This window comes from Lactuca virosa, chromosome 3 (genome assembly GCF_052849685.1).
Source record: "Lactuca virosa cultivar CGN04683 chromosome 3, Lactuca_virosa_CGN04683_v6, whole genome shotgun sequence".
Classification (NCBI taxonomy): Eukaryota; Viridiplantae; Streptophyta; class Magnoliopsida; order Asterales; family Asteraceae; genus Lactuca; species Lactuca virosa.
The window spans coordinates 139,971,164-139,992,703 of record NC_136428.1 but is presented as its reverse complement, the minus strand read 5'-3'; the positions used below and the strand labels follow the sequence as shown (position 1 = coordinate 139,992,703).

Below are 21,540 nucleotides of genomic sequence, written 5' to 3'. Positions count from 1 at the left end.
GACTCATATGCTTGCTCTATTTACTCATCAAATCACACACAACGATACGTTTTATAACACCAAGTTACTGGTGCGTTTTCATATCATCAATATGCAACCGACTTGTAAACTGCAACTCATATCTCTCCGTTTCAAGAACATTAGATATTATCGTCTTACAATAACTCGTGATAAAGTCCATGAAGTGATTCACATGAGCATGGGTTTAATCCAATACTCAAATCTTATTACATGAGTACTCGTGAATACGACAACAAACTTGTGCTATGTCTAACACTTTAGACAATCCACAGACGGATTCATGACAGTCTAGCTTCAATACCTACTTCCAAAGTATGATCGACTGTGGATAGTTTGAATAACCTAGTTATTCGGGAAGTCAAAACATGCAATGCGAAACACAAGAATAATCGAATCCAATATGGTCTCAAAGCTTTTGAATATAAATAAAACACCTTTTATTTAATCACCATATTGATTACACATTATTCATTGTATAATGTTTCGATTAATCAACTTAATACTTGAATTAAAACAATAGTTATCCCATGATCCAAGCATGCACACTATGTTCGCCTATGGTCCTTTCTTTGTGAAATAGATCAATTGAACACATCTTCAATGAAACTCATTTCACAATTCCAAATCTTTATCCCCAGTGTAAGAATACCAAATTCTTGTCACTATTAGAATTTGTTAGGTTCTAACCTTTATGCAATGATCCTTTTGTAACGACTATGTGCACAAGTCACAGAGATTTTGCCAATTACAAACCTTTCCATTGGAGATTGTTACAGGACAATTCCATAGATATGAAGTACCATATTCAAAGTACATTCCTTTGAACATCCTTCTTGCATAAAAGCTTCTAACCTACACACAGATTCCTAATATTCAACTCTCATTATGGAAACATTTCCATATTTTCCATATGACAATCCATTCTTAATAGAATCTTATCTATTCAAAATCATGTCAATATGGTCCATCCATTACTATACTTCCAATTGTCTATAACCAACCAATCTTTGGCGAACCGTGGATTGTTCTTAGCAATTGTTTAACAACTTTAGTCATATATAGTTCTGGTCCATTTTCCCTCTTAATGCCCTAGGCATTTGGAAAATTCAGAACACATAAATATTATAGCATATGCAATCGATCCTATACCCGAAGCATATGGGATACGATACATAATGTTTTACATAAAGACGTGATACTTTACCAGTCTCTTGCTATAACATTTCCATATATAGAATTTCCTGATGTCGAATCTTTTCAACATAACATTAATATATGTCCTTGACAAAATTTGATTAAAATCTCAATCTAAACTTGTAGAATTGAAATGAAGTATAAGTTCCTCTCCCTTAATTATAGCAAAACAACTTTTCAAACTCTGCAACTTTGCGAATTGAAACTTTTGTTTTCTATAATTAACATTGCAAACTTGCAACACTTATCATAATGATTATGCTCCCACTAGCATAACAATTATTTCTTTAATAACATAACACTTATGCTCCCACTAGCTTTGACATGTACCCAGAAAGAAGTTGGACTTCTAGAAATCAATACTTGTTGACTTTCTTACCAAAGTTCAGATTTCTGATACAAGATGCTTCGATAAGACTTTATCTAGGCTTCTCAAACTCATACACCTTTCTTTAGATAGCTCACATGTGTGTCTAAACAATTTCAGAACTTACAACAATCAGTCTCAAATGTTTAGACCTTTTGCCATTTCTCACAATTCGAACTATGAAGAGGGATGTCGTAATCATAATCGAATTTAAGAATGCAAATATCACAATTGCTATCTCCTTAAAATCTACTTAGTAAAAATGTTTCCTCACAATCATTTTCGTGAATTGGAGAGAAACCTTATGACACTATTATTTAATGGTGTATTTGTTCCTATCCATGTGAATGTGTCATAACCATAATCACAAGACAAGGTTAGTGACAAATCCAAACTCATATGGACTGAACTTGTTCAATCTTAATTTCTTGCCACTTGGCAGCACAAAGCCTATCATGTCTTCCAAGTTTGTTTAGTATACAATTGAGTACTCATAGAACTCATATGCATAGTCAACCAGCTGGAATGGCACAGAAACAAGAATATGTCAACACAATAGGTTACAGACCTCAAGTCGTGTGCTAGTGATTAAGAATAGGTTTACTCTTGATTAGTTCTTGAAACGTTTCAAGATCTTTAAGGCTCCCACTGACCTCTTGACATATAAGTTTCTCTTTGTCAAGAAACATTACTTGACCAACAAATATTTAAGAGTTAGTGTCGGTTCTTATCAAAAAACACTTCACACAATTGGTCTTAGTTGGTCTCTGTCTTATCCAAGACATCACAGCTTACCAATTTCAAATGTGCAGGAGTAGGAAAACATCTTTTCTATTCCACATTTGATGAGTGTGTTATAAACCTTCTTAAGATCATGTCACTCAAGGACCGATCTTGGAGTGTGACTCTAAGCCTCGATTTTGGAATGAAGTATGATTCACCTTTTGATTTAACCATTTCAACAATTCACGATTCCTCTTCTTAGCCATACAAATGCACTAAGATGTACTTAGAGTATCAATTGTGATATGGTTTCATAATCACTAAGATAATCATAAAACGCGATACTCAAGTACTCTCCCTTCTTTTCAGATTGGAGAAACTTTTATCTTTCTGCCTAATTTAATTCTTCTTATTCGTTTTGCTATACATTGAAACTTTTCCAATGGTTCAGAATTACACTTAATCTTGTAAGTATAACCATATGTACTAAAATTTAGTAAATCATAACGAATAGTCTTATCATTCTTTTTGGTGGACCTGACCAACGCACAACCAAGTATACCCGATCCCCTAGTCCTTGACTTGACTCACATATGCATGTGAACAAGGAATTAGTCTTAATTTCCAAAGATGAAGGTTCTCATTCATCACACAATACAACTTGCATGATTCTAAGTTTCTATCCAACTGAAACTTGGGTGATGAGAATCTTTCCTTATTTGGTAAATTTTAACTCTACCACAAAAAAAGAATCAAATCCATTTTCCAATATTGTTATCAATGGAAACATATAAGTAACAATTTTCACAAATGCCATTGTAAGGAAGCTTAAAATAAGATAAAATCAAAAATTTTCTTTTATTTATAAAGTTACGGAAAACTTTTCCTTACAATGCAAATACATATGAAAACTATGTTGGCATCTATTCCTAATCAATCTATCATAACTCTTAAGCAGCAGCTCAAAATTCTGATCATCGAACCATACGATCGAAATCCATCTCTTCAGAATCAGCTTACTATTCCTTTAAGTTTCCTTTCATTTTTTGATCCTACAAAACATCAAAATGTAATTACATTACATCATGTATTAAGAATATCCAAATAGGAACTTAATAGAGTTATATAGTGGACTTACCTGAAGCAGAGTCAAACATTTTGACTTTACCATCCTTGTAGTCCTTCGGGTAGAAACGACAGCTTCGCAACCAATGCCCCTTCTCTTGGCAATAGAATCATATGGACTCTTTGGGAATGGTACACGGGACTATCTCAGAGTTAGCCTTTCTCTTTACCATTTGGTCAAATGACTTGACCATGGTCGATCCCTTTCCATTGGGAAGAGAAAGCTTTTCTGGACTTCCAATGTTGCCATTGTCAATGTCCATGGAAGTTTGGGAAATTAATCTTCCAATCAAATTTTCTTGACTAGTGCGCCAAATCATTGCTGATTCGGCAGCAACAAGCAAATAGGTTAGATCAATAAGGGTCTTGTTGTGTTCTGTCATATAGTAGTCCTTAATGAACCCACTATATGACTTAGGGAGGGAGTAAAGAACCAAGTCAACAGCCAACTTCCTTGACACAACGACTCCTAACATTCCCAGCCTGCCAATGTGTGACTTCATCTCCAAGACGTGTGCACACTCAGACCTTCCATCTTGGTGTTTGCTAGCCAATAGGGCTTGAGTGACCTTGAACTTTTTAAGTCTATGAACATGTGGGTTAGGGAGAATAATTGGAGGAGGTGGAGGAAGTGAAGTATGATTTCCATTTTTACGATCCAATCGTGGGACAACATCTTCATAAGGAAAGCTTTTTCCAAAAGATTCGGGAAGACCATAGTTGTCAGAACTAGACATCTATAGGGAGAATTTCAAGTTTGTTGATTTAAGTCCTTAATATAACACCCAAAATGAAATATTAAGGCTAGGACACAACACAATATTCTACAATTTGGAAGAGGGATGCCGTAATCCAATTGTAAAATATTTGAAGGTAGGTAAATGACGATTTACCAATTTCCACCATGAAAAACAAAAATGAATTTTAGGTTTTAAATGAATTAAAATTCCTAGATTCTTTGAGATTCATTGAACTTTTCAATGGCATGTTTAATCTCGATTATGCCCTTCAAGTTTGTGACTGGGATACCGAGGATCACAAACAAGGTGTGACTAACCATGCAAATTAGCTTGGTACTCTCGATGCCATTTATCACCTAATCAATGTGCCGGTTAACCATACACGCTCCATTGATCTATGACAAACTACGAGCTACTCATTGCCATCCTTCATTAGTCCCATATTAGTGTGTCGGTTAACCACACGTGCTCCACTAACGACTAATAAGGCGCAATGTGCAATTTCATGGGTTAGCATCAAATTCACATTTTTCCTAAAGTAACTAAGATTGGGAATTTATGAGGGTTTAGTTACTTTATAATTCATTATACTTTTAATGAGGTTTAGTGTCCTATCCTACCCGTTTGGCTAACGACCCTCCACCAGTCAAGGAAGCGGTGGGTGAGAATGGACACCCATTAAACCACCATTTTATAGGCAGTAACCTTATACCCCCCCCCCTTATAGACCGGTTTCATCAATGAGGCCTACTAACGGTAAGGCTGACCTTTTACTTATACATATATAATATATTAAACTTTTAATTTTATATAGTATAAGGGTGGATTTTAAACTTTTCAAATACTAGATGGTTTAGTCTATTAATAAATTATACTCTTAATTTAATTCAACTTAAACCATGTTGTTATGGATTTATTAATCTTCTCCTTTAATTAAACACTTTAATTAATTTAATACAATCCATAAGAGGTAATTTGAACTATTCAAAAGACATTAAGGTTCTAAACATAAAATACAAAATTAAAACTATTTAATTAATTTTAAGTTATGAACCCAAGAGTAGCACCGTTTAATTATAAGTGCTTTATAAATCAATGTTTCATAATTTGAGACTTTTCAAATACCAAAAGTTGAGGGCAAGTTTTGTAACTCTTGAAAACTTTTCATTTTCATAACTTATGAGTATAATGTCATTTTAATGGATGAGACTTTTCATGTTTCATAACTTGAGGACAAGTTATGGAAGTCATTAAAAAAACATTTAGATCAAATTTAACAAATAAAATTATCATATAATCTAGGATTGATCTAACCAAACTCATAAAGCAAGATAATGTCAAATCAACAATCTACAAGTAATTTTGTTTACATATAAACCAACAATTATCTTAAAACTTTGACAATTATCTTTTGATTTGATGAGTATAATCACTACCAGATCAGAAAAAACAGATTTTATGATGCAAAACAGTTTGTGGTAGTGATCCCAATCCAATCCAGGCCAAAAATCCCGAAAATATGCCAACACACTGTCCGACTCGTCGAGTCAGTTCATGGACTCGTCGAGATCATCATGAACTCGTCGACTCCATCCATGGACTCGGCGAGTCCATCCATGGACTCGGCGAGTCCATTCTGGCATAATGCAATTTTCAGTTTTAGCTTTGAACAATTCATAAATGCAACTATATAACAGAAAACTACCCATGGCTCTCATACCACTGTTGTGTTTTAGGTACTATAACACTCCTATGGTGCACATACAACCCTAATAACTTTGGATCTAAGTTTTCTCTAGTTATACTTGCAATAAAATTTCCAAAGCATGAAGCCTACAACTAGCATACAATTATGACATATAAATCATAAAATCAAGTTAGAAGAATACTTCTTTATTTTAGCTTGTAGTTTTGGCCTTTCAAGAGCTTAAACACCTCAAGTGTGATGCTTCAAATGGTTCAAAAACACCATGAACAAAGGAAGACTTTGAGAGTGAGGCTAGACACTCCAAAATCGGCTATATATCTTCCTAGAAGACTTAGGGGGCCGATTTTAGGCTAAGGGATAACACATATATAGTGTAGGATTCCAAGGGTCATGTGTAAACCCTAATCCATACACATAGGCTTATGATACATAACTCATGTGGACTAACTCTTCATGGACTCTTGCATAAACTTAATCCATCATGGATCAAAAGCCCAAACCATATGTATCACTAATTTACATAATTAGTCCTCATTAATTTAATTAGTCTCTTTTGATCACTAAATTAACTCCAAATTAATTTTTGATCAATACTAATTAAATATTATGATTTCTCAATTAGTATATTATACTTATAATATATTAGTAAATCATATCAAATATCCATCCTATCAGATTGTTCTGGTGAAGGCAACCCAAATGGACCATGCTACTCTCAGGTCAAGTACATATCAATTATAGTTATGGGCTTAGACACCTAATCCAACAATATGTTATGTTAATTGCATTCTCAAATTCATAATATGATTACGACATCCCTTTTCATATTTCGAATTGTGAGGAATGGCATGGAATTTTTTGAACTTTCGAGAGATATATCTATCAGTCTTGATGGTTTTAAACACACACATATGCTATGCAATTAAGTTGTAAAATATTAAGTAGTCTAGTTGGATACTTATTGAAGCATCGAATAACTAAAATCTGTAGTTCAATAAGGAAGTCAAGAGTATTGATTTCTCGAAATCCAGTTGATTTCTCGGTATATGTCAAAAATAGTGACAGCATAATTTGTATGCTAGTATTGCATGTCGACAATACTATTCATAGGGAACAACGTTTTCAATTTGCAAATTGCAAAGTTTGGGAATTTTTTTTGCTATCGTAGACTTAATGGAGAGGGCACTCATGCTTTTTTTTTTCCGAATCTAAGGCTTTAGATTGTATAGTTTAAAAGAACTTAGTCATAGACATATATGAATATCATTTTGAAATGGTTCAACATAGGAAATTTGATATACGAATATATTATAGCAAGAAAATGAACAAATATCAAATCCTTATATCAGACATAATGAATTGAGTCCTATATGATTCAAATATAGGATTGATTAAATATGCTATAATATTCATTTATTTTAATTTATCAAATGCTCAGAGCATTGTGAGGAAAAAGATTTGTGTTTTGTGCGACTAAATCTGTTAAACAACTGTCAAAAACGTTCTAAGGTTATACTAAAGACTGGTTGTTTGTGGATAGTTAGAAGTATGATATTAATTTGGCGGACCATAATTGAATGATTATAGATTGAGATGATTCTTGATCAAAATTGATGGTCATATGGCAATATGGAAATGTTTCATAATGGGAGATGGTTGAAAAATCTACATGTAAGTTGGAAACTTTAATGCAAGAGAAGTGTACGAGGAGTGTACCATGAATTTGAACCTTCATTACAATGAACATGTTTCTAGTAACAAATTTCCAATGGGATATTCTGTAATATCGAAGAATCGGTCTTTAAGACTTTGGAATCTTGATATCACATGAGATTAATCCACGTTAAGTTGGAATTCCATCACATTTTGGATAATCATAAGAATTTGGAATTGTGAAATGAACATCATTGGAATAATGTCCAGTTGATTTGTTCACAAAGGAAAGACCATAGAGAGACATAGTGTGCATGTTCATAACATGGCATGATTGATGTTTATTCGAGTGGTTAGTTGATTACTCGAAACATTATGAAATGAGTAAAGTCATAATTATCATGGTGATTAAATAAAAGAGATTATTTATATTCAATAGACTTGAGACCATAGTTAATTAGTGTATTATTGTGTTTCACTTTGCATGTTTTACATCTTGAATGATTTGATTATTAGAAATTCACAGTTGCTCATACTTTTTGTAATGCCCGTGTTTTTAGGCTAGGCATTAATATTGACGTGATAGTCTAAGTTAACCTTTGTAACTCATTTAGAAGAAATGAAAAGGAATTATGTGAAAATTATGTGTTTTATGTTTAATTATTAGGGTTTAATTAATTAAGAATAAAAATGAGCGTCGAAAATAAATATTAGATAAAGCCGATATATATTAATAAAGTTGTAGTGGTCGTGACAAGGATTACGGATATATAAAGAATGCCGAAATCCGAGTTATAACAAAGAAATTATGACCTGTCGAAGTTTCGCGACAAAACCAGCACGGTGCCGAATGTCGTAAAAAGTGAGTTTTTGATAAACTACTTTTTAGCCTTAGTGATCTAAACGAAAGTCGTAGTGTTCGTTAAACCGAGAGTAGGTATAAAAAGAACGCCCAAATCTGACTTCGTATGAGTAAGTTATGATTTTTCGAAGTTTCAGCTTAGCAGTAGACAGCTAAAAACTCGAATTTCAGATCGAGTGATTTTTATCCGACACGACCTAAACAAGAATTGAAGGTCTCGTCAATAGTAGTACAACGGTAAAAAGACAAACGAAAACGGACGTCGGATGAAGAAGTTATGAATTTTTAACGGATTTCCTGTCACGGTCTGTTAAAAATAATAATATAAAAATTAAATTCAAAATTAGCGGACGAAGTCTAAACGAAAGTTGTAGAGCGTAATTTTACCTACGCGTGCATATAAAGAACGTCAAAAACGGAGCTCGTATGTGAAAATCGAGAAAATTCGCATACGTGGACTTCGACAACGTCGCCCTCGCCCAAATCGTGCCACGTGTCCGAACTGCTGAGTCATCCAAGGCCACCTGTCGACGCGTGTCTCATTCTCTTCGGACCGGAGGCTCGGCCAATCAGAAGTTGCCTCGTGCCTTCTCCGTGTCCTCGCCTCGCATCCGACGCGTGTCTTCTATGACGCATCCGAGCTTCGCCCACAGCACCACGACCGAACCCTCGGACTAGACCTCGGTCCAATCAGGAGCTGCCAGTGAGGCCCTCGCATGCGCAACCCATGTGCTGCCCCTCCAGATCTGCTGACGTGTGGAGGCTTTTTAGCCCTCGGATCCGAGCCCTCTCACACTATAAATAGCATGCGAACCCTCCCAGCTAGATTTGGATTTTTGCCACTTTTTACCCCTAAACTCATATTTTCACTATTCTAACTTCCCCTAAAGCCCCGGTATCAATTATAACCCCCGGAATACACCCCGGAGTGCCCGAGAAGCCCGAGAAAATTATATTTTCGGTTTCGAAGCCCGACCCTCGCAAAACCCGGTTTCTCTATAAAACTCCCGGTTTTATTAGAAACGATCGTTTTAGGAAACGAAGTGCTGCCCGATTATCATCAAATCACGTGAGTGTATAGTCACTTTCATCTTACACATAGATATGAAGAATTTTATATAAAATACGTGCTATGTGTATATATATATTGTTTGTTTATTTGAAATGGATGTTGAATGGATGTTTTATACATGTTTAAAATAATTTAAAATGTGTATATATTTTATCTTCAAATATGTTGGGTAAAACATAGGTAGATAAAGAATGAGGGATAAAAGTACAGTATATATGTACGTTGGTAGCTATGAATTTAGTACAGTATAGATGTACGTTGGTAGCTATGAATTTAGTACATAATAGATGTACATTGATAGCTATGGATTTAGTATGCTGGCGACTATGAGACGTAGTGCCTATTGTATAAACTCTGGCGACTATGAGACGTAGTGCCTATTGTATAAACCCTGGCGACTATGAGACGTAGTGCCTATTGTATAAACATTGGCGACTATGAGACGTAGTGCCTATTGTATAAACCCTGGCGACTATGAGACATAGTGCCTATTGTATAAACCCTGGCGACTATGAGACGTAGTGCATGTTGTATAAACCTTGGTGACGATGTGACTTCGTGCCTATTTGACATAAATTGCTGAGGGAAAACCAATGTTGTCACCCCGATGTTTGTTTTACATAAATTGCGGAGGAAAGCAATGTTGTCATCACATTGGTTGTTTTGTTTGACATAAATTGCTGAGGGAAAGCAATGTTGTCACCCTGATGTTTGTCTTGATTGACATAAATTGCTGAGGAAAGCAATGTTGTCACCTTATTGGTTGTCTTGTTTGACATAAATTGTTGAGGAACCCCCGAAGCAATGTTGTCACCCCTAATGAAAATCCTTAGGCTAGGTCCCTTGTGATAGTTGTTTTACGGACGTAAAGTGAGGATAATGGGAATGGGTAATTAGGGTTATTTTTAGTTGATGAAATTAATAAATTTATTGTTGATTGAGAACTTAATAAGTTTATTATTTATTATGGGTTGAAAACCCTATATGCTCACCAGGCTCCCAAGCCTGACCCACTCATCTTTTTTTTATTACAGGTAGTGGACCCCGAGCATAGTCGGATGATGATGAGTGATTTATGGATTATAGGCCAGTAGTTGTAAATAACTGTTGTAAGGCTTATAATATCTTGTTTATGTTTTTGATCTGTATCGGAACATGACATCCTGAGGTTTTGATATAAAAGGAAATTATATATTTCTTAAAGATAGGTTTTGATAAACTTTTATCATGTTTTGTTTTGGGAACAAATTCCACAACATCTTTTAAAAGGGTTTACTCTGATTTTATTTTAAAAAGCATAAACGAAATCGGTCTTTTCTGGTCGTGAAATTTGGGGATGTCACAGTTGGTATCAGAGCATTAGTTTAAGCGAACTAGGAATTTGTAGGAAATTTCTAGACTTAAACTTAGAATGTTAAGCGATGATTGTGAGTTGAGTGTGTCTATTATATTTTAGGTAGTAAACCTAAATTGACACAAGCACTAGTTTATTTTAGGAATGATGCCTAAAATGCTTTTATGTGCTAAATGTTTTGTGTTATAGCTATAATGATGCTATTATATGTTCGGATCTATGGTTTGTTGCCAACCAGATCTAGAAACCTTATGTGTTTAGGATTCTAAGCGTACGAATATGGTATTAGAACTAGCATGTAAATGTTTGGAAGTGATAAGGAGATTTATACGTCTGTCGTAAATAAAGCTTTCCTATCTTAAATTCTCGCCCGGGACACCGAACGTTTGTTTGGGTGTACAAAACATTATGGTGAAGACTCGTAGAGAATTGAGTAGATGGAGTAAATGAAAAGCTTATGATAGTGAATGATACCTATCATAAGATATCGTAAAAGTGGTATCTTGTCTTTAGAATATGTCTAATAAAATAACGGAATGTTTAGAGGGGTACGGTACGTCTGAAGTACACCTTCTGTTGGAAGGATGATGGAATGATTGGTGTAATTCTTGAAGTTGTCCCATCGTCTGGAATTTCCATCACCAACCAAGTTGAAGTAGAATTGATGATTGAAGATACGCATGGAATAAGTCCTAGTAGAGTCTAAGAAAATTTTATGATTAACTGGACACATTCGTATGTGTTAAATTGTTTTGTGATTTTAGGACTTGGGGACTGCGAGACAGTACTTGGGACGAGTATGAGTAGGTGTGAATAGTAGTAGAGATCTATACTACTGGAAGCACAGGACTCACGCTTGGATCAGGGAAAGTCACAATGTTACCAAGAAGCTAGTAATTGGTCTCGTTTTATTCAAGTATGTCGTTACCATCGTTTCGATAATGACTAATGAGATGATTGTTATTCCGACCCTAGAGGTCATATCGAATCGAGTCCGACTACGATGAGTTTATTATGTGGTTCAGATAACCAAGTTCGATGTAGTATTTGACTTAAGCCAAATTGAAGTAAAGGATGATAAAAACGATCAATAGAAGTATCGCGTTCGTTGTTAAAGAAGTTGGGTTAGGTTGTGTTCTGACCCAAAGGGATAAAGTGATAGCGTATGCACCTAGGCAATTGAAAGAGCTATGTTGACAAGAAAAAGACAACCAATATCATTCGAAGTTGGAGATTCGGTTTTACTTAAAGTCTCGTCGTGGAAGGGACTTATAAGATTTGGTAGAAGGGGAAAGTTGATTCCAAGGTTTATTGGACCATTTAAAGTTCTTCAGAGGATCGGGAATCAAGCTTACAAGCTAGAATTACCGGAAGAACTAGAGGGTATTCATAATACCTGTCATGTGTGTTATTTGAGAAAGTTCACGGGAGATGTGCCCAACATAATTCCCATTTCTGAATTAAGGTTGGATTAAAACAAGAGGTTGATTGAAGAACTTGAGGCAATCGTTGACCGTAAGACTAAGAAGTTGTGACGCAAAATGGCCGATTTAGTGCTTATGCGTTGGAAACATACGAATGGGCCAAATCTCACTTGGGAAACGAAGAGTGACATGATGCGTCGCTACCCGCGTTTGTTTGCTGATGTGTGATTCCGGGGACGGAATCATCCTAAGGGGGAGAGAATTGTAATGTCCGTGTTTCTAGGCTAGGCATTAATATTGACGTGATAGTCTAAGTTAACCTTTGTAACTCATTTAGAAGAAATGAAAAGGAATTATGTGAATATTATGTGAAAATTATGTGTTTTATGTTTAATTATTAGGGTTTAATTAATTAAGAATAAAAATGAGCGTCGAAAATAAATATTAGATAAAGCCGATATCTATTAACAAAGTTGTAGTGGTCGTGACAAGGATTACAGATATATAAAGAATGCCGAAATCCGAGTTATAACGAAGAAGTTATGACCTGTCGAAGTTTAGCCTTAGTGATCTAAACGAAAGTCATAGTGTTCGTTAAACCGAGAGTAGGTATAAAAAGAACGCCCAAATCTGACTTCGTATGAGGAAGTTATGATTTTTCGAAGTTTCAGCTTAGTAGTAGACAGCTAAAAACTCAAATTTTAAATCGAGTGATTTTTAGCCGACACGACCTAAACGAGAATTGAAGTCCTCGTCAATAGTAGTACAACGGTAAAAAGACAGACGAATACGGACGTCGGATGAAGAAGTTATGAATTTTTAACGGATTTCCTGTCCCGGTCTGTTAAAAATAATAATATAAAAAGTAAAGTCAAAATTAACCGACGAAGTCTAAATGAAAGTTGTAGAGCGTAATTTTACCTACGCGTGCATATAAAGAACGTAAAAAACGGAGCTCGTATGCAAAAGTTATGGATTTTAGAAGTTTTGGCGCGAAAATCGAGAAAAATGTCAAAACCGAGAAAATTCGCATACGTGGACTTTATCCACGTCACCCTTGCCCAAATCGTGCCACGTGTCCGAACTGCTGAGTAATCCGAGGCCACCTGTCGACACGTGTCGCATTCTCTTCGGACCGGAGGCTCGACCAATCAGAAGTTGCCTCGTGCCTTCTCCGTGTCCTCGCCTCGCATCTGACGTGTGTCTTCTATGACGCATCCGAGCTTCGCCCATAGCGCCACGACCGAACCCTCGGACTAGACCTCGGTCCAATCAGGAGCTGCCAGCGAGGCCCTCGCATGCGCAACCCATGTGCTGCCCCTCCAGATCTGCTGACGCGTGGAGGCTTCTCAGCCCTCGGATCCGAGCCCTCTCACACTATAAATAGCATGCGAACCCTCCCGACTAGATTTGGATTTTTGCCACTTTTTACCCCTAAACTCATATTTTCACTATTCTAACTTCCCCCAAAAGCCACGGTATCAATATAACCCCCGGAATACGCCCCGGAGTGCCCGAGAAGCCCGAGAAAATTATCTTTTCGGTTTCGAAGCCCGACCCTCGTAAAGCCCGGTTTCTCAATAAAACTCCCGGTTTTATTAGAAACGATCGTTTTAGGAAACGAAGTGCTGCCCGATTATCATCAAATCACGTGAATGTATAGTCACTTTCATCTTACACATAGATATGAAATATTTTATATAAAATACGTGCTATATGTGTATATATATATATATATATATATATATATATATATATATATATATATATATATATATATATATTGTTTGTTTATTTGAAATGGATGTTTAATGGATGTTTTATACATGTTTAAAACAATTTAAAATGTATATATATTTTATCTTCAAATATGTTGGGTAAAAGATTGGTAGATAAAGGATGAGGAATAAAAGTACAGTATAGATGTACGTTGATAGCTATGGATTTAGTATGCTGGCGACTATGAGACGTAGTGCCTATTGTATAAACCCTGGCGACTATGAGACGTAGTGCCTATTGTATAAACCCTGGCGACTATGAGACGTAGTGTCTATTGTGTAAACCCTGACGACTATGAGACGTAGTGCCTGTTGTATAAACCTTGGCGACGATGTGACTTCGTGCCTATTTGACATAAATTGCTGAGGGAAAAGCAATGTTGTCACCCCGATGTTTGTTTGACATAAATTGTTAATGAAAGCAATGTTGTCACCACATTGGTTGTTTTGTTTGACATAAATTGCTGAGGGAAAGCAATGTTGTCACCCTGATGTTTGTGTTGTTTGACATAAATTGCTGAGGAAAGCAATGTTGTCACCTTATTGGTTGTCTTGTTTGACATAAATTGTTGAGGAACCCCCGAAGCAATGTTGTCACCCCTAATGAAAATCCTTAGGCTAGGTCCCTTGTGATATTTGTTTTAGGGACGTAAAGTGAGGATAATGGGAATGGGTAATTAGGGTTATTTTTGGTTGATGAGATTAATAAATTTATTGTTGATTGAGAACTTAATAAGTTTATTATTTATTGTGGGTTGAAAACCCTATATGCTCGCCAGGCTCCTAAGCCTGACCCACTCAGCTTTTTATATTACAGGTAGTGGACCCCGAGCATAGTCGGATGATGATGAGTGATTTATGGATTATAGGGCAGTAGTTGTAAATAACTGTTTTAAGGCTTATAATGTCTTGTTTATGCTTTTGATCTGTATCGGAATATGACATCCCGAGGTTTTGATATAAAAGGAAATTATATATTTCTTAAAGAAAGGTTTTGATAAACTTTTATCATTTTTTGTTTTGGGAACAAATTCCGCAACATCTTTTAAAAGGGTTTACTCTGATTTTATTTTAAAAAGCATAAACGAAATCGGTCTTTTCTGGCCGTGAAATTTGGGGATGTCACACTTTTGGAAGTAAGTAGTGAATTAAGACTGTTATGAAATGAATTGTATATTATCGATGGGGATTAGACATTACAATGAGATTTGTACAATGTTCATGAGTACTTAGAAAAATGGGGATTTTTTAGTATTGGACAAACCCACACTCAGAGAATTACTTAATGGATTCTATCACAAGTAATTGCGAGATGATAATAACATTTTTTCTAAAACCGTAGATATATTAGTTGCAATTTACAAGTCAGTTGTGAATTGGTATTGTGAAAACGCATTGGTAATGTGATGCCATAAAATGTAGTGTCATGTATAATTTGGAAAGTAAAAGATACAAGCATATAAGTCGAAGTTTATTCGTTCTTTTTTCCATATCGGGAAAAATATATATTTTTGGGCCCCTCAATGATTTGTTGTCGACATCTAAAGTGCTTGGCCGAGCCCGGAATGAATTGATGTGTTCAATTAGAAGTCTGAATTTAGTCGTCATAGATTACGAAATCAAGAAACCTAATCTTAGACTATGAGATTGATTCTGATCTATGTCTCATGTCCATACGATATCTTGTAGAACGCAAGAATATTTAATAACTTATCTTAGGGCCAATGTATAATTAGATCAGAGTTCGGTAGTGGCTTTGGAAAGCATTCTTTGCTGTTTGATTATACTTGCAATTATAGCTATAGACTTATCCAAGTGGGAGACCATTGGATTAAGGTGTCTAAGCTCATAACTAAATTGGTATAAACTTGAAAATAAAAGAAAAGACTTTTTTGAGTTGACCTCATAACCAGAAATAACTAGAAATGATATTATGAGAGAAACACAAATAATTTGTTAATATATTATACGATTAATGTACTAACTGAGAATAGATAATTGATATGTTAATTTATTATGTGATTAATAAAGTAACATGATATCAATAGTTACATAATTGATTTGTTAATTTATATGATTAATAAATTAATAGGAAATCAGTTAGAATTAATTAGAATTAATTAAAGGTGCAAATGGGTGAATTGTAATTGTTCAATAGTTGAATAAAAGAAGCAATTCTAGAACTCTCCACGGAATGGACGGTTTTGGAGGTTGTTCTTGGGTTTCTGGAAGCCTCCTTGATGCAGATAAGGAAAAGATTTAAATTGAAATTAAATCTATTATTTAATTAATTCAAATATAGTTTTGTCTACAAGTTACCTAAACTATAAATATGACCCATTGGCTCATTATTTTCATTCATGGCAATTCTAAGAAGCATAGGAACGAAATTTCTACCTTTCTTCTCTCTCTTCCATCATTCTATAGATTCTAGGGTTATAGGTACGAACCATTAAAGGCACTAAACTTTTGGTGCTTGATTTCCACGGTTTCCAAGAGGGGATTTTGTTTGATTATTTACTATAATAATCAAAAAGTATGTAAACCCTAACTCTATGTTTATTTAAATTATTATAGAGTCCCTTTAGGGTTCTTGATGTTTATAGTTTATTGCTATCAATAGAAAAAACATAGATTCAATTAGGTTGCATGTGAACTTAAGAGTTAATTTATTTTCCGCAACATGCAATGATTTATAACATATAAAACCCATCACAAAAACCTTATCAGAAGTTAAACTCTTTCTAAATAATTTCCTTGCTAAAGAGTAACACCTTCGGGTCATGTCTACATGTTTCTAACGTTCTACAATGTAGCTCATGTTAGCGTCGTGTTTACCGTGATATCGTGTCGTGACTTTTAACATGAATCCTATCCCTTGACACGTGTCACATTTTGATGACACATGTACATCACCTTTGTCGCACCACGACAAACTTTCAGTCATGTCTCAATTTATCTTTTACCAACCATCACATTCCCGTGACACTTGTTTATAACCTAACACATAGGCGCACAACGACTTTAAGCAGACTTGATTCTTATTTTTGTTTTCGTGACTTTGCTCAACATGATATGTCATAAATAGTCGCTTACAAGCCGAATGGAGTATAATCAATACTCAATATTTCAGTCGTTGTAGTTGCGATCAATGATATTATTTATAGTGTCGTTGACCCAAAGCTTATAAATTAGGCTTATTGGCCAAAGACATTGGTTAGACCATGAGTAAACTTGTTCTCCAAGTTGATAGGACAAACTAACGATTAGGGACGGTGGGTCTGCTACAGAACGAAGGAAGCATGAGAACATAGAAGGCTAAACACCAAAAGAGAAATTTTGCTTTTTCCTTCTCATCTAAAGCAGTGCTTCACTACATCTGCACTTTAGTGTTTGGCTTTGTTGCAAAGACAATATGCTCCTTAGAGGCACTAAAATTTTGGTGACTGCGTTATACGCTTAAGTTGAACTCCAATTTCTTATCTTGCCCTTGTCTGATGTTGCAACAACATCGTCTTCACCTTCGCCTTTAGATCAGACTCCACAACACAACTTTGTTCCTCCTTCCTTCATATGCAAGGTTTCAAAGTCTCCTTTTAAGGTGTGCAATCTAGCCTTTTTTTTCCTTGATCGGCTCCTAGATATCTTCAAGGCCCGTCGATAAATCTTTAGAAATGGGCACTTTTCTTGCTTATAATTTGGTTTCAAAGTTGGTGAAGTGTGATGTGTATCGAATTAGCGATGTATATTTTTGTTGCTGAATTTGAAGGTTTTCTTGCTAATTCCATTACTAAAATTAGCCACCGGATACTAAATGTCCAACTCTTTCACTTCGCTAGGCAACTTAGTGACGGATGGCGACGGACCGTCTCTTAAACTTTTGTCCTTTGTAGTGGGTATAATGTGAAGAAATTAAAATTTGTTATTGGTCATTAATTTGAATTTAAACGTAACTGAAATTCATTAGTTTAATTTAGTTTAACAACAGCAATAAGAACCAAATTCTGATAGTAATGTTAGATGGAAATTGATGTAGTTCTAGAGCGACTACTTTTTTATTTGATATAAGTTCCTTTCTAATTTTTAGATATATATATGATCAGAACTCAAGTATCTGTATCAAATTACATATAAATTTTACGTTTCATTTCTTTTCTATACAACGATTATCTCTTTTTATAGGACCGCAATACATGAAAATTGTTTTGATGTACATTCCCGAGAATTGTTGGGGTTAGAAGTTAGTTATACTTGACTGAGTTTGTTTCTCTTTCCTTTTGTAGCGAGTGTCATTTTCTAAATATAAACATAAGAATTAGCTACCAATGTGTGGTGCGATTCACTCAGTACTATTCTACGTGAACCTGTTCTTCTTCGCAAGACTAACATTTTCTTATGGATTCTGTTCATTCAACAAGAAGACAGGCGAATTTTCTCAAGACATGCATTAATGGCATCAACGCTTTATCAGGTATGCATGCATTACCTATTCATATGATGCATATTAGTCAAGAAAATTTTTATGCTTGCCTTTACAGTCGTAGATCAATATTGATTTAAAGAAAAAGTTTTTTGTAAACTAATATATAAAAACCCTAGTTTGGATCCACTGAGGGCGTAGCGCGCTTGGTTGCGTGATGGGTATAATTGCAAAAATGGTTAATGTTTAGCCTTGCTGAATTCCTAAAGATTTCACATTCTCTATATGAGTTTTAGAAGACTCACGTTGCTTCTTGCCATGATAATGCCTATCCATTTCAGTTCACAGAATAGACACAATCCTTGAGTAATTACTCTGTCTTTTTTGAATTTTATGAAGCCAGTGTTGGGAGTGTAGAGCGATAGGAATAAGGGATGTTTATAGGTCCAAACGTCATAAGGTGATACAAGAATCATTTAATTGCTGACCTTTGGTGTTCCTCGTGTTGAATAGTTTTTTTGATACAATGATTTTCTACGTTCCAAATATACACATGCATATGTTATATGAAGAATCCAAATCTGTGATTAATGAAAATGATAATGCCTAGCAATCAAGCTAAAAGGAATTAGCATACACCGGTCATAATATACTAACTATTTTATCATCAGGTATTGGCATTCTCTCAATCCCATATGCACTCTCTTCAGGTGGCTGGCTAAGCTTGGTTGTCCTGATCTTGATTGCTCTCGCTGCTTTCTTTACAGGGCTTTTAATTCGCCGTTGTATGGAATCCAACCCTTTGGCCACTAGCTATCCTGATATAGCTGGGATTGCTTTTGGTCGAAAGGGAAGAATTATAGCCTTGGTTTTCACCTGTTTAGAGCTCTACCTTGTTGCCACTGGTCTACTCATACTAGAAGGTGACAATTTACATAAACTTTCTCCCCATTTTGGTTTCAAGTTTGGAAGCTTGAAAATGGATGGAAGGCACTCGTTTGTCATTGTGGCTGGACTTATCATCCTGCCTTCTATGTGGCTAAGTGATCTGAGTGTTCTCTCATATCTTTCGTTAGGTGGGGTGCTCTCCTCACTTATAGTGCTTATCTGTGTATTTTGTGTTGGTGCATCCGGGGTTGGATTTCATAGGAAGGGGAGCCTTGTGAATTTCGAGGGTCTACCAACAGCAGTTAGTCTATACACATTCTGCTATGGAGCTCATGCTATGTTCCCTGCCATTTACCTTTCCATGAAAAAGAAAAGCCAATTTTCAATAGTAAGTTTTCAAGCTTACCTGAAAGGAAATGAAAATAAAGTTTATCACTTCAAATCTACCTGCTATTTAATCAATCAAGTAATATGTTTGCACTATACAACGTGCTCACGCAACAATAGTTTGCCAATTTAAAAAACTTCAATAAAAATATGCACTTGGTATTCCTTCCTAATTTGATTTCCCAACACTTTTCATTGGATTGTATCACTTTGATTTATCTAGCTGTCCGCAAATCCAATTAAACAAAAGACGAGAACTAAACTCAAAGAAAATGGATCACGATACATTTCCTTCTTAATTAGTATGCATGCTTATTGGAAAATGAATAGTCTACATCCTAAATTCTACTAGTGTCAAAGCCAAACATCCTGGATCCCACTTGTACATCAGTAGGTGAAACTGGATCGAGGACAGATATCAGTTTTATGGCTTGGCATATAAGACCTATGTTATAACTGGATCTCTCTTGACAGTTTATGACACTTTTCTAATAATTTGCAGGTTCTACTTCTTAGTTTCATGATCTGTACAATCACATATATGACAATGGCAATACTGGGTTACCTTATTTATGGCGACGATGTACAATCACAAGTAACGCTGAATTTACCAACTGAGAAAGCTAGTGCAAAGGTAGCAATATACACAATTTTGGCAGGTCCGGTTGCGAAATATGCTATAACCATAATGCCAATTGCTACTGCGATCGAGAACTACTTACCTGTGAAACACAGACATAATAAGGTAATCAGTGCGACAATAAAGATGTGTGTATTGGCGAGTACAGTGGTATTAGCTATAACATTACCATCATTCGAGTCTGTAGCATCTCTTAGTGGAGCAGCCCTTGTGGTTTCTGTTTCTTTCTTGCTCCCTTGTGCTTGTTACCTGAAGATCTTTCAAGTGTACAGAAGTTTTGGTTTCGATTTTTTTGTTATTATGGGATTAGTACTATTGGCTATTCTACTAGGAGTTGTCGGCACATACTCATCTGTCATTGAGACTTTTAAGCATATCTAGTTCCGAATACAAACAAGTAACATTTAATGTTTTACATGGATGGTTAATTTTCCTCGGCAGTTTTATGATTTTATATTTACGCACTTGTTCTACGAGACATCCTGAAAAATTAGAAAAGAATCAAGTGTGTAATTGTTACTTAATTACACTGTGCAATGGTTGGATAAGCGTACGAATTGTAGTGCACATAAAAAGTAGCTAGGTGTACTTCTTTACACCATGTCCTATTTCATGTTCAAGAAAGTTTTGTATAACTCAAAGCGAAATTGACTTAGGCCATTAAACCATCGAGAGCTCTATAAAATGCCAAGCAGCAGAGATAATACTTTAACTCTTAAAAAACTCATAAATTTGCATTATAATTCTATTGAAGGGTTGAATGCCCATTCAACTCTACCCTCTCTCTCATCTATATTATATCCAAATTTATTCTATTAAACCCACTCCGACACAAGTCATTTAATAGTGCGAATGGTTTTTATTTTTTGATGCCGTCCTTTCTAAAAATCTTCTTATTAAATATCTATAGCATCAAAAAAGAAGATAACTGCACCATAAAATAGCTTTATTAGTGCGGTTTCCCAAAATCGCACCATTAAAGCTTTTTTGAGGCGGTTTCCCAAAACCGCACTAAAAAATAATTTCGAAAACCGCCTCAAAATATAATTCGCACTAAAAAACATTGAACCGCACCAAAAAATAATTCGCACTAAAAAATATTCAACCGCACCATTAATCTTTCCTCTAAAAATTTCATTCGAATTTTTCATTCTTCACGAGAACCCTCCAAGTTTTGTTCAAAA

At 35.3% G+C, this 21,540-nt stretch overlaps 1 protein-coding gene across 2 annotated transcripts; it reads left to right on the top strand.

Moving 5' to 3' along the window:
• Positions 1-18,380: 18,380 nt before the first annotated feature.
• LOC145162644 (amino acid transporter AVT1I-like) lies at positions 18,381-20,748 on the top strand. Of its 2 annotated transcripts, none has more exons than XM_079081723.1 (3): positions 18,381-18,492; positions 19,113-19,717; positions 20,219-20,748. In XM_079081723.1, exons 1-3 carry the CDS (start codon positions 18,417-18,419, stop codon positions 20,735-20,737), a joined length of 1,200 nt encoding a protein of 399 aa, XP_078937849.1. In that variant the 5' UTR covers positions 18,381-18,416; the 3' UTR covers positions 20,738-20,748. The 2 variants fall into 2 exon arrangements, with proteins under 2 accessions (XP_078937849.1, XP_078937851.1); XM_079081725.1 differs by having other exon boundaries at positions 18,413-18,492; positions 19,209-19,717.
• Positions 20,749-21,540: the final 792 nt, after the last annotated feature.

Excerpts from the sequence above, each read along its gene's own strand:
- LOC145162644 (XM_079081723.1), top strand. The coding sequence starts at position 18,417 with ATGGATTCTGTTCATTCAACAAGAAGACAGGCGAATTTTCTCAAGACA. Across the intron at positions 18,493-19,112 it reads TGGCATCAACGCTTTATCAG|GTATTGGCATTCTCTCAATC; the intron begins GTATGCATGCAT and ends TTTTATCATCAG. Across the intron at positions 19,718-20,218 it reads AGAAAAGCCAATTTTCAATA|GTTCTACTTCTTAGTTTCAT; the intron begins GTAAGTTTTCAA and ends AATAATTTGCAG.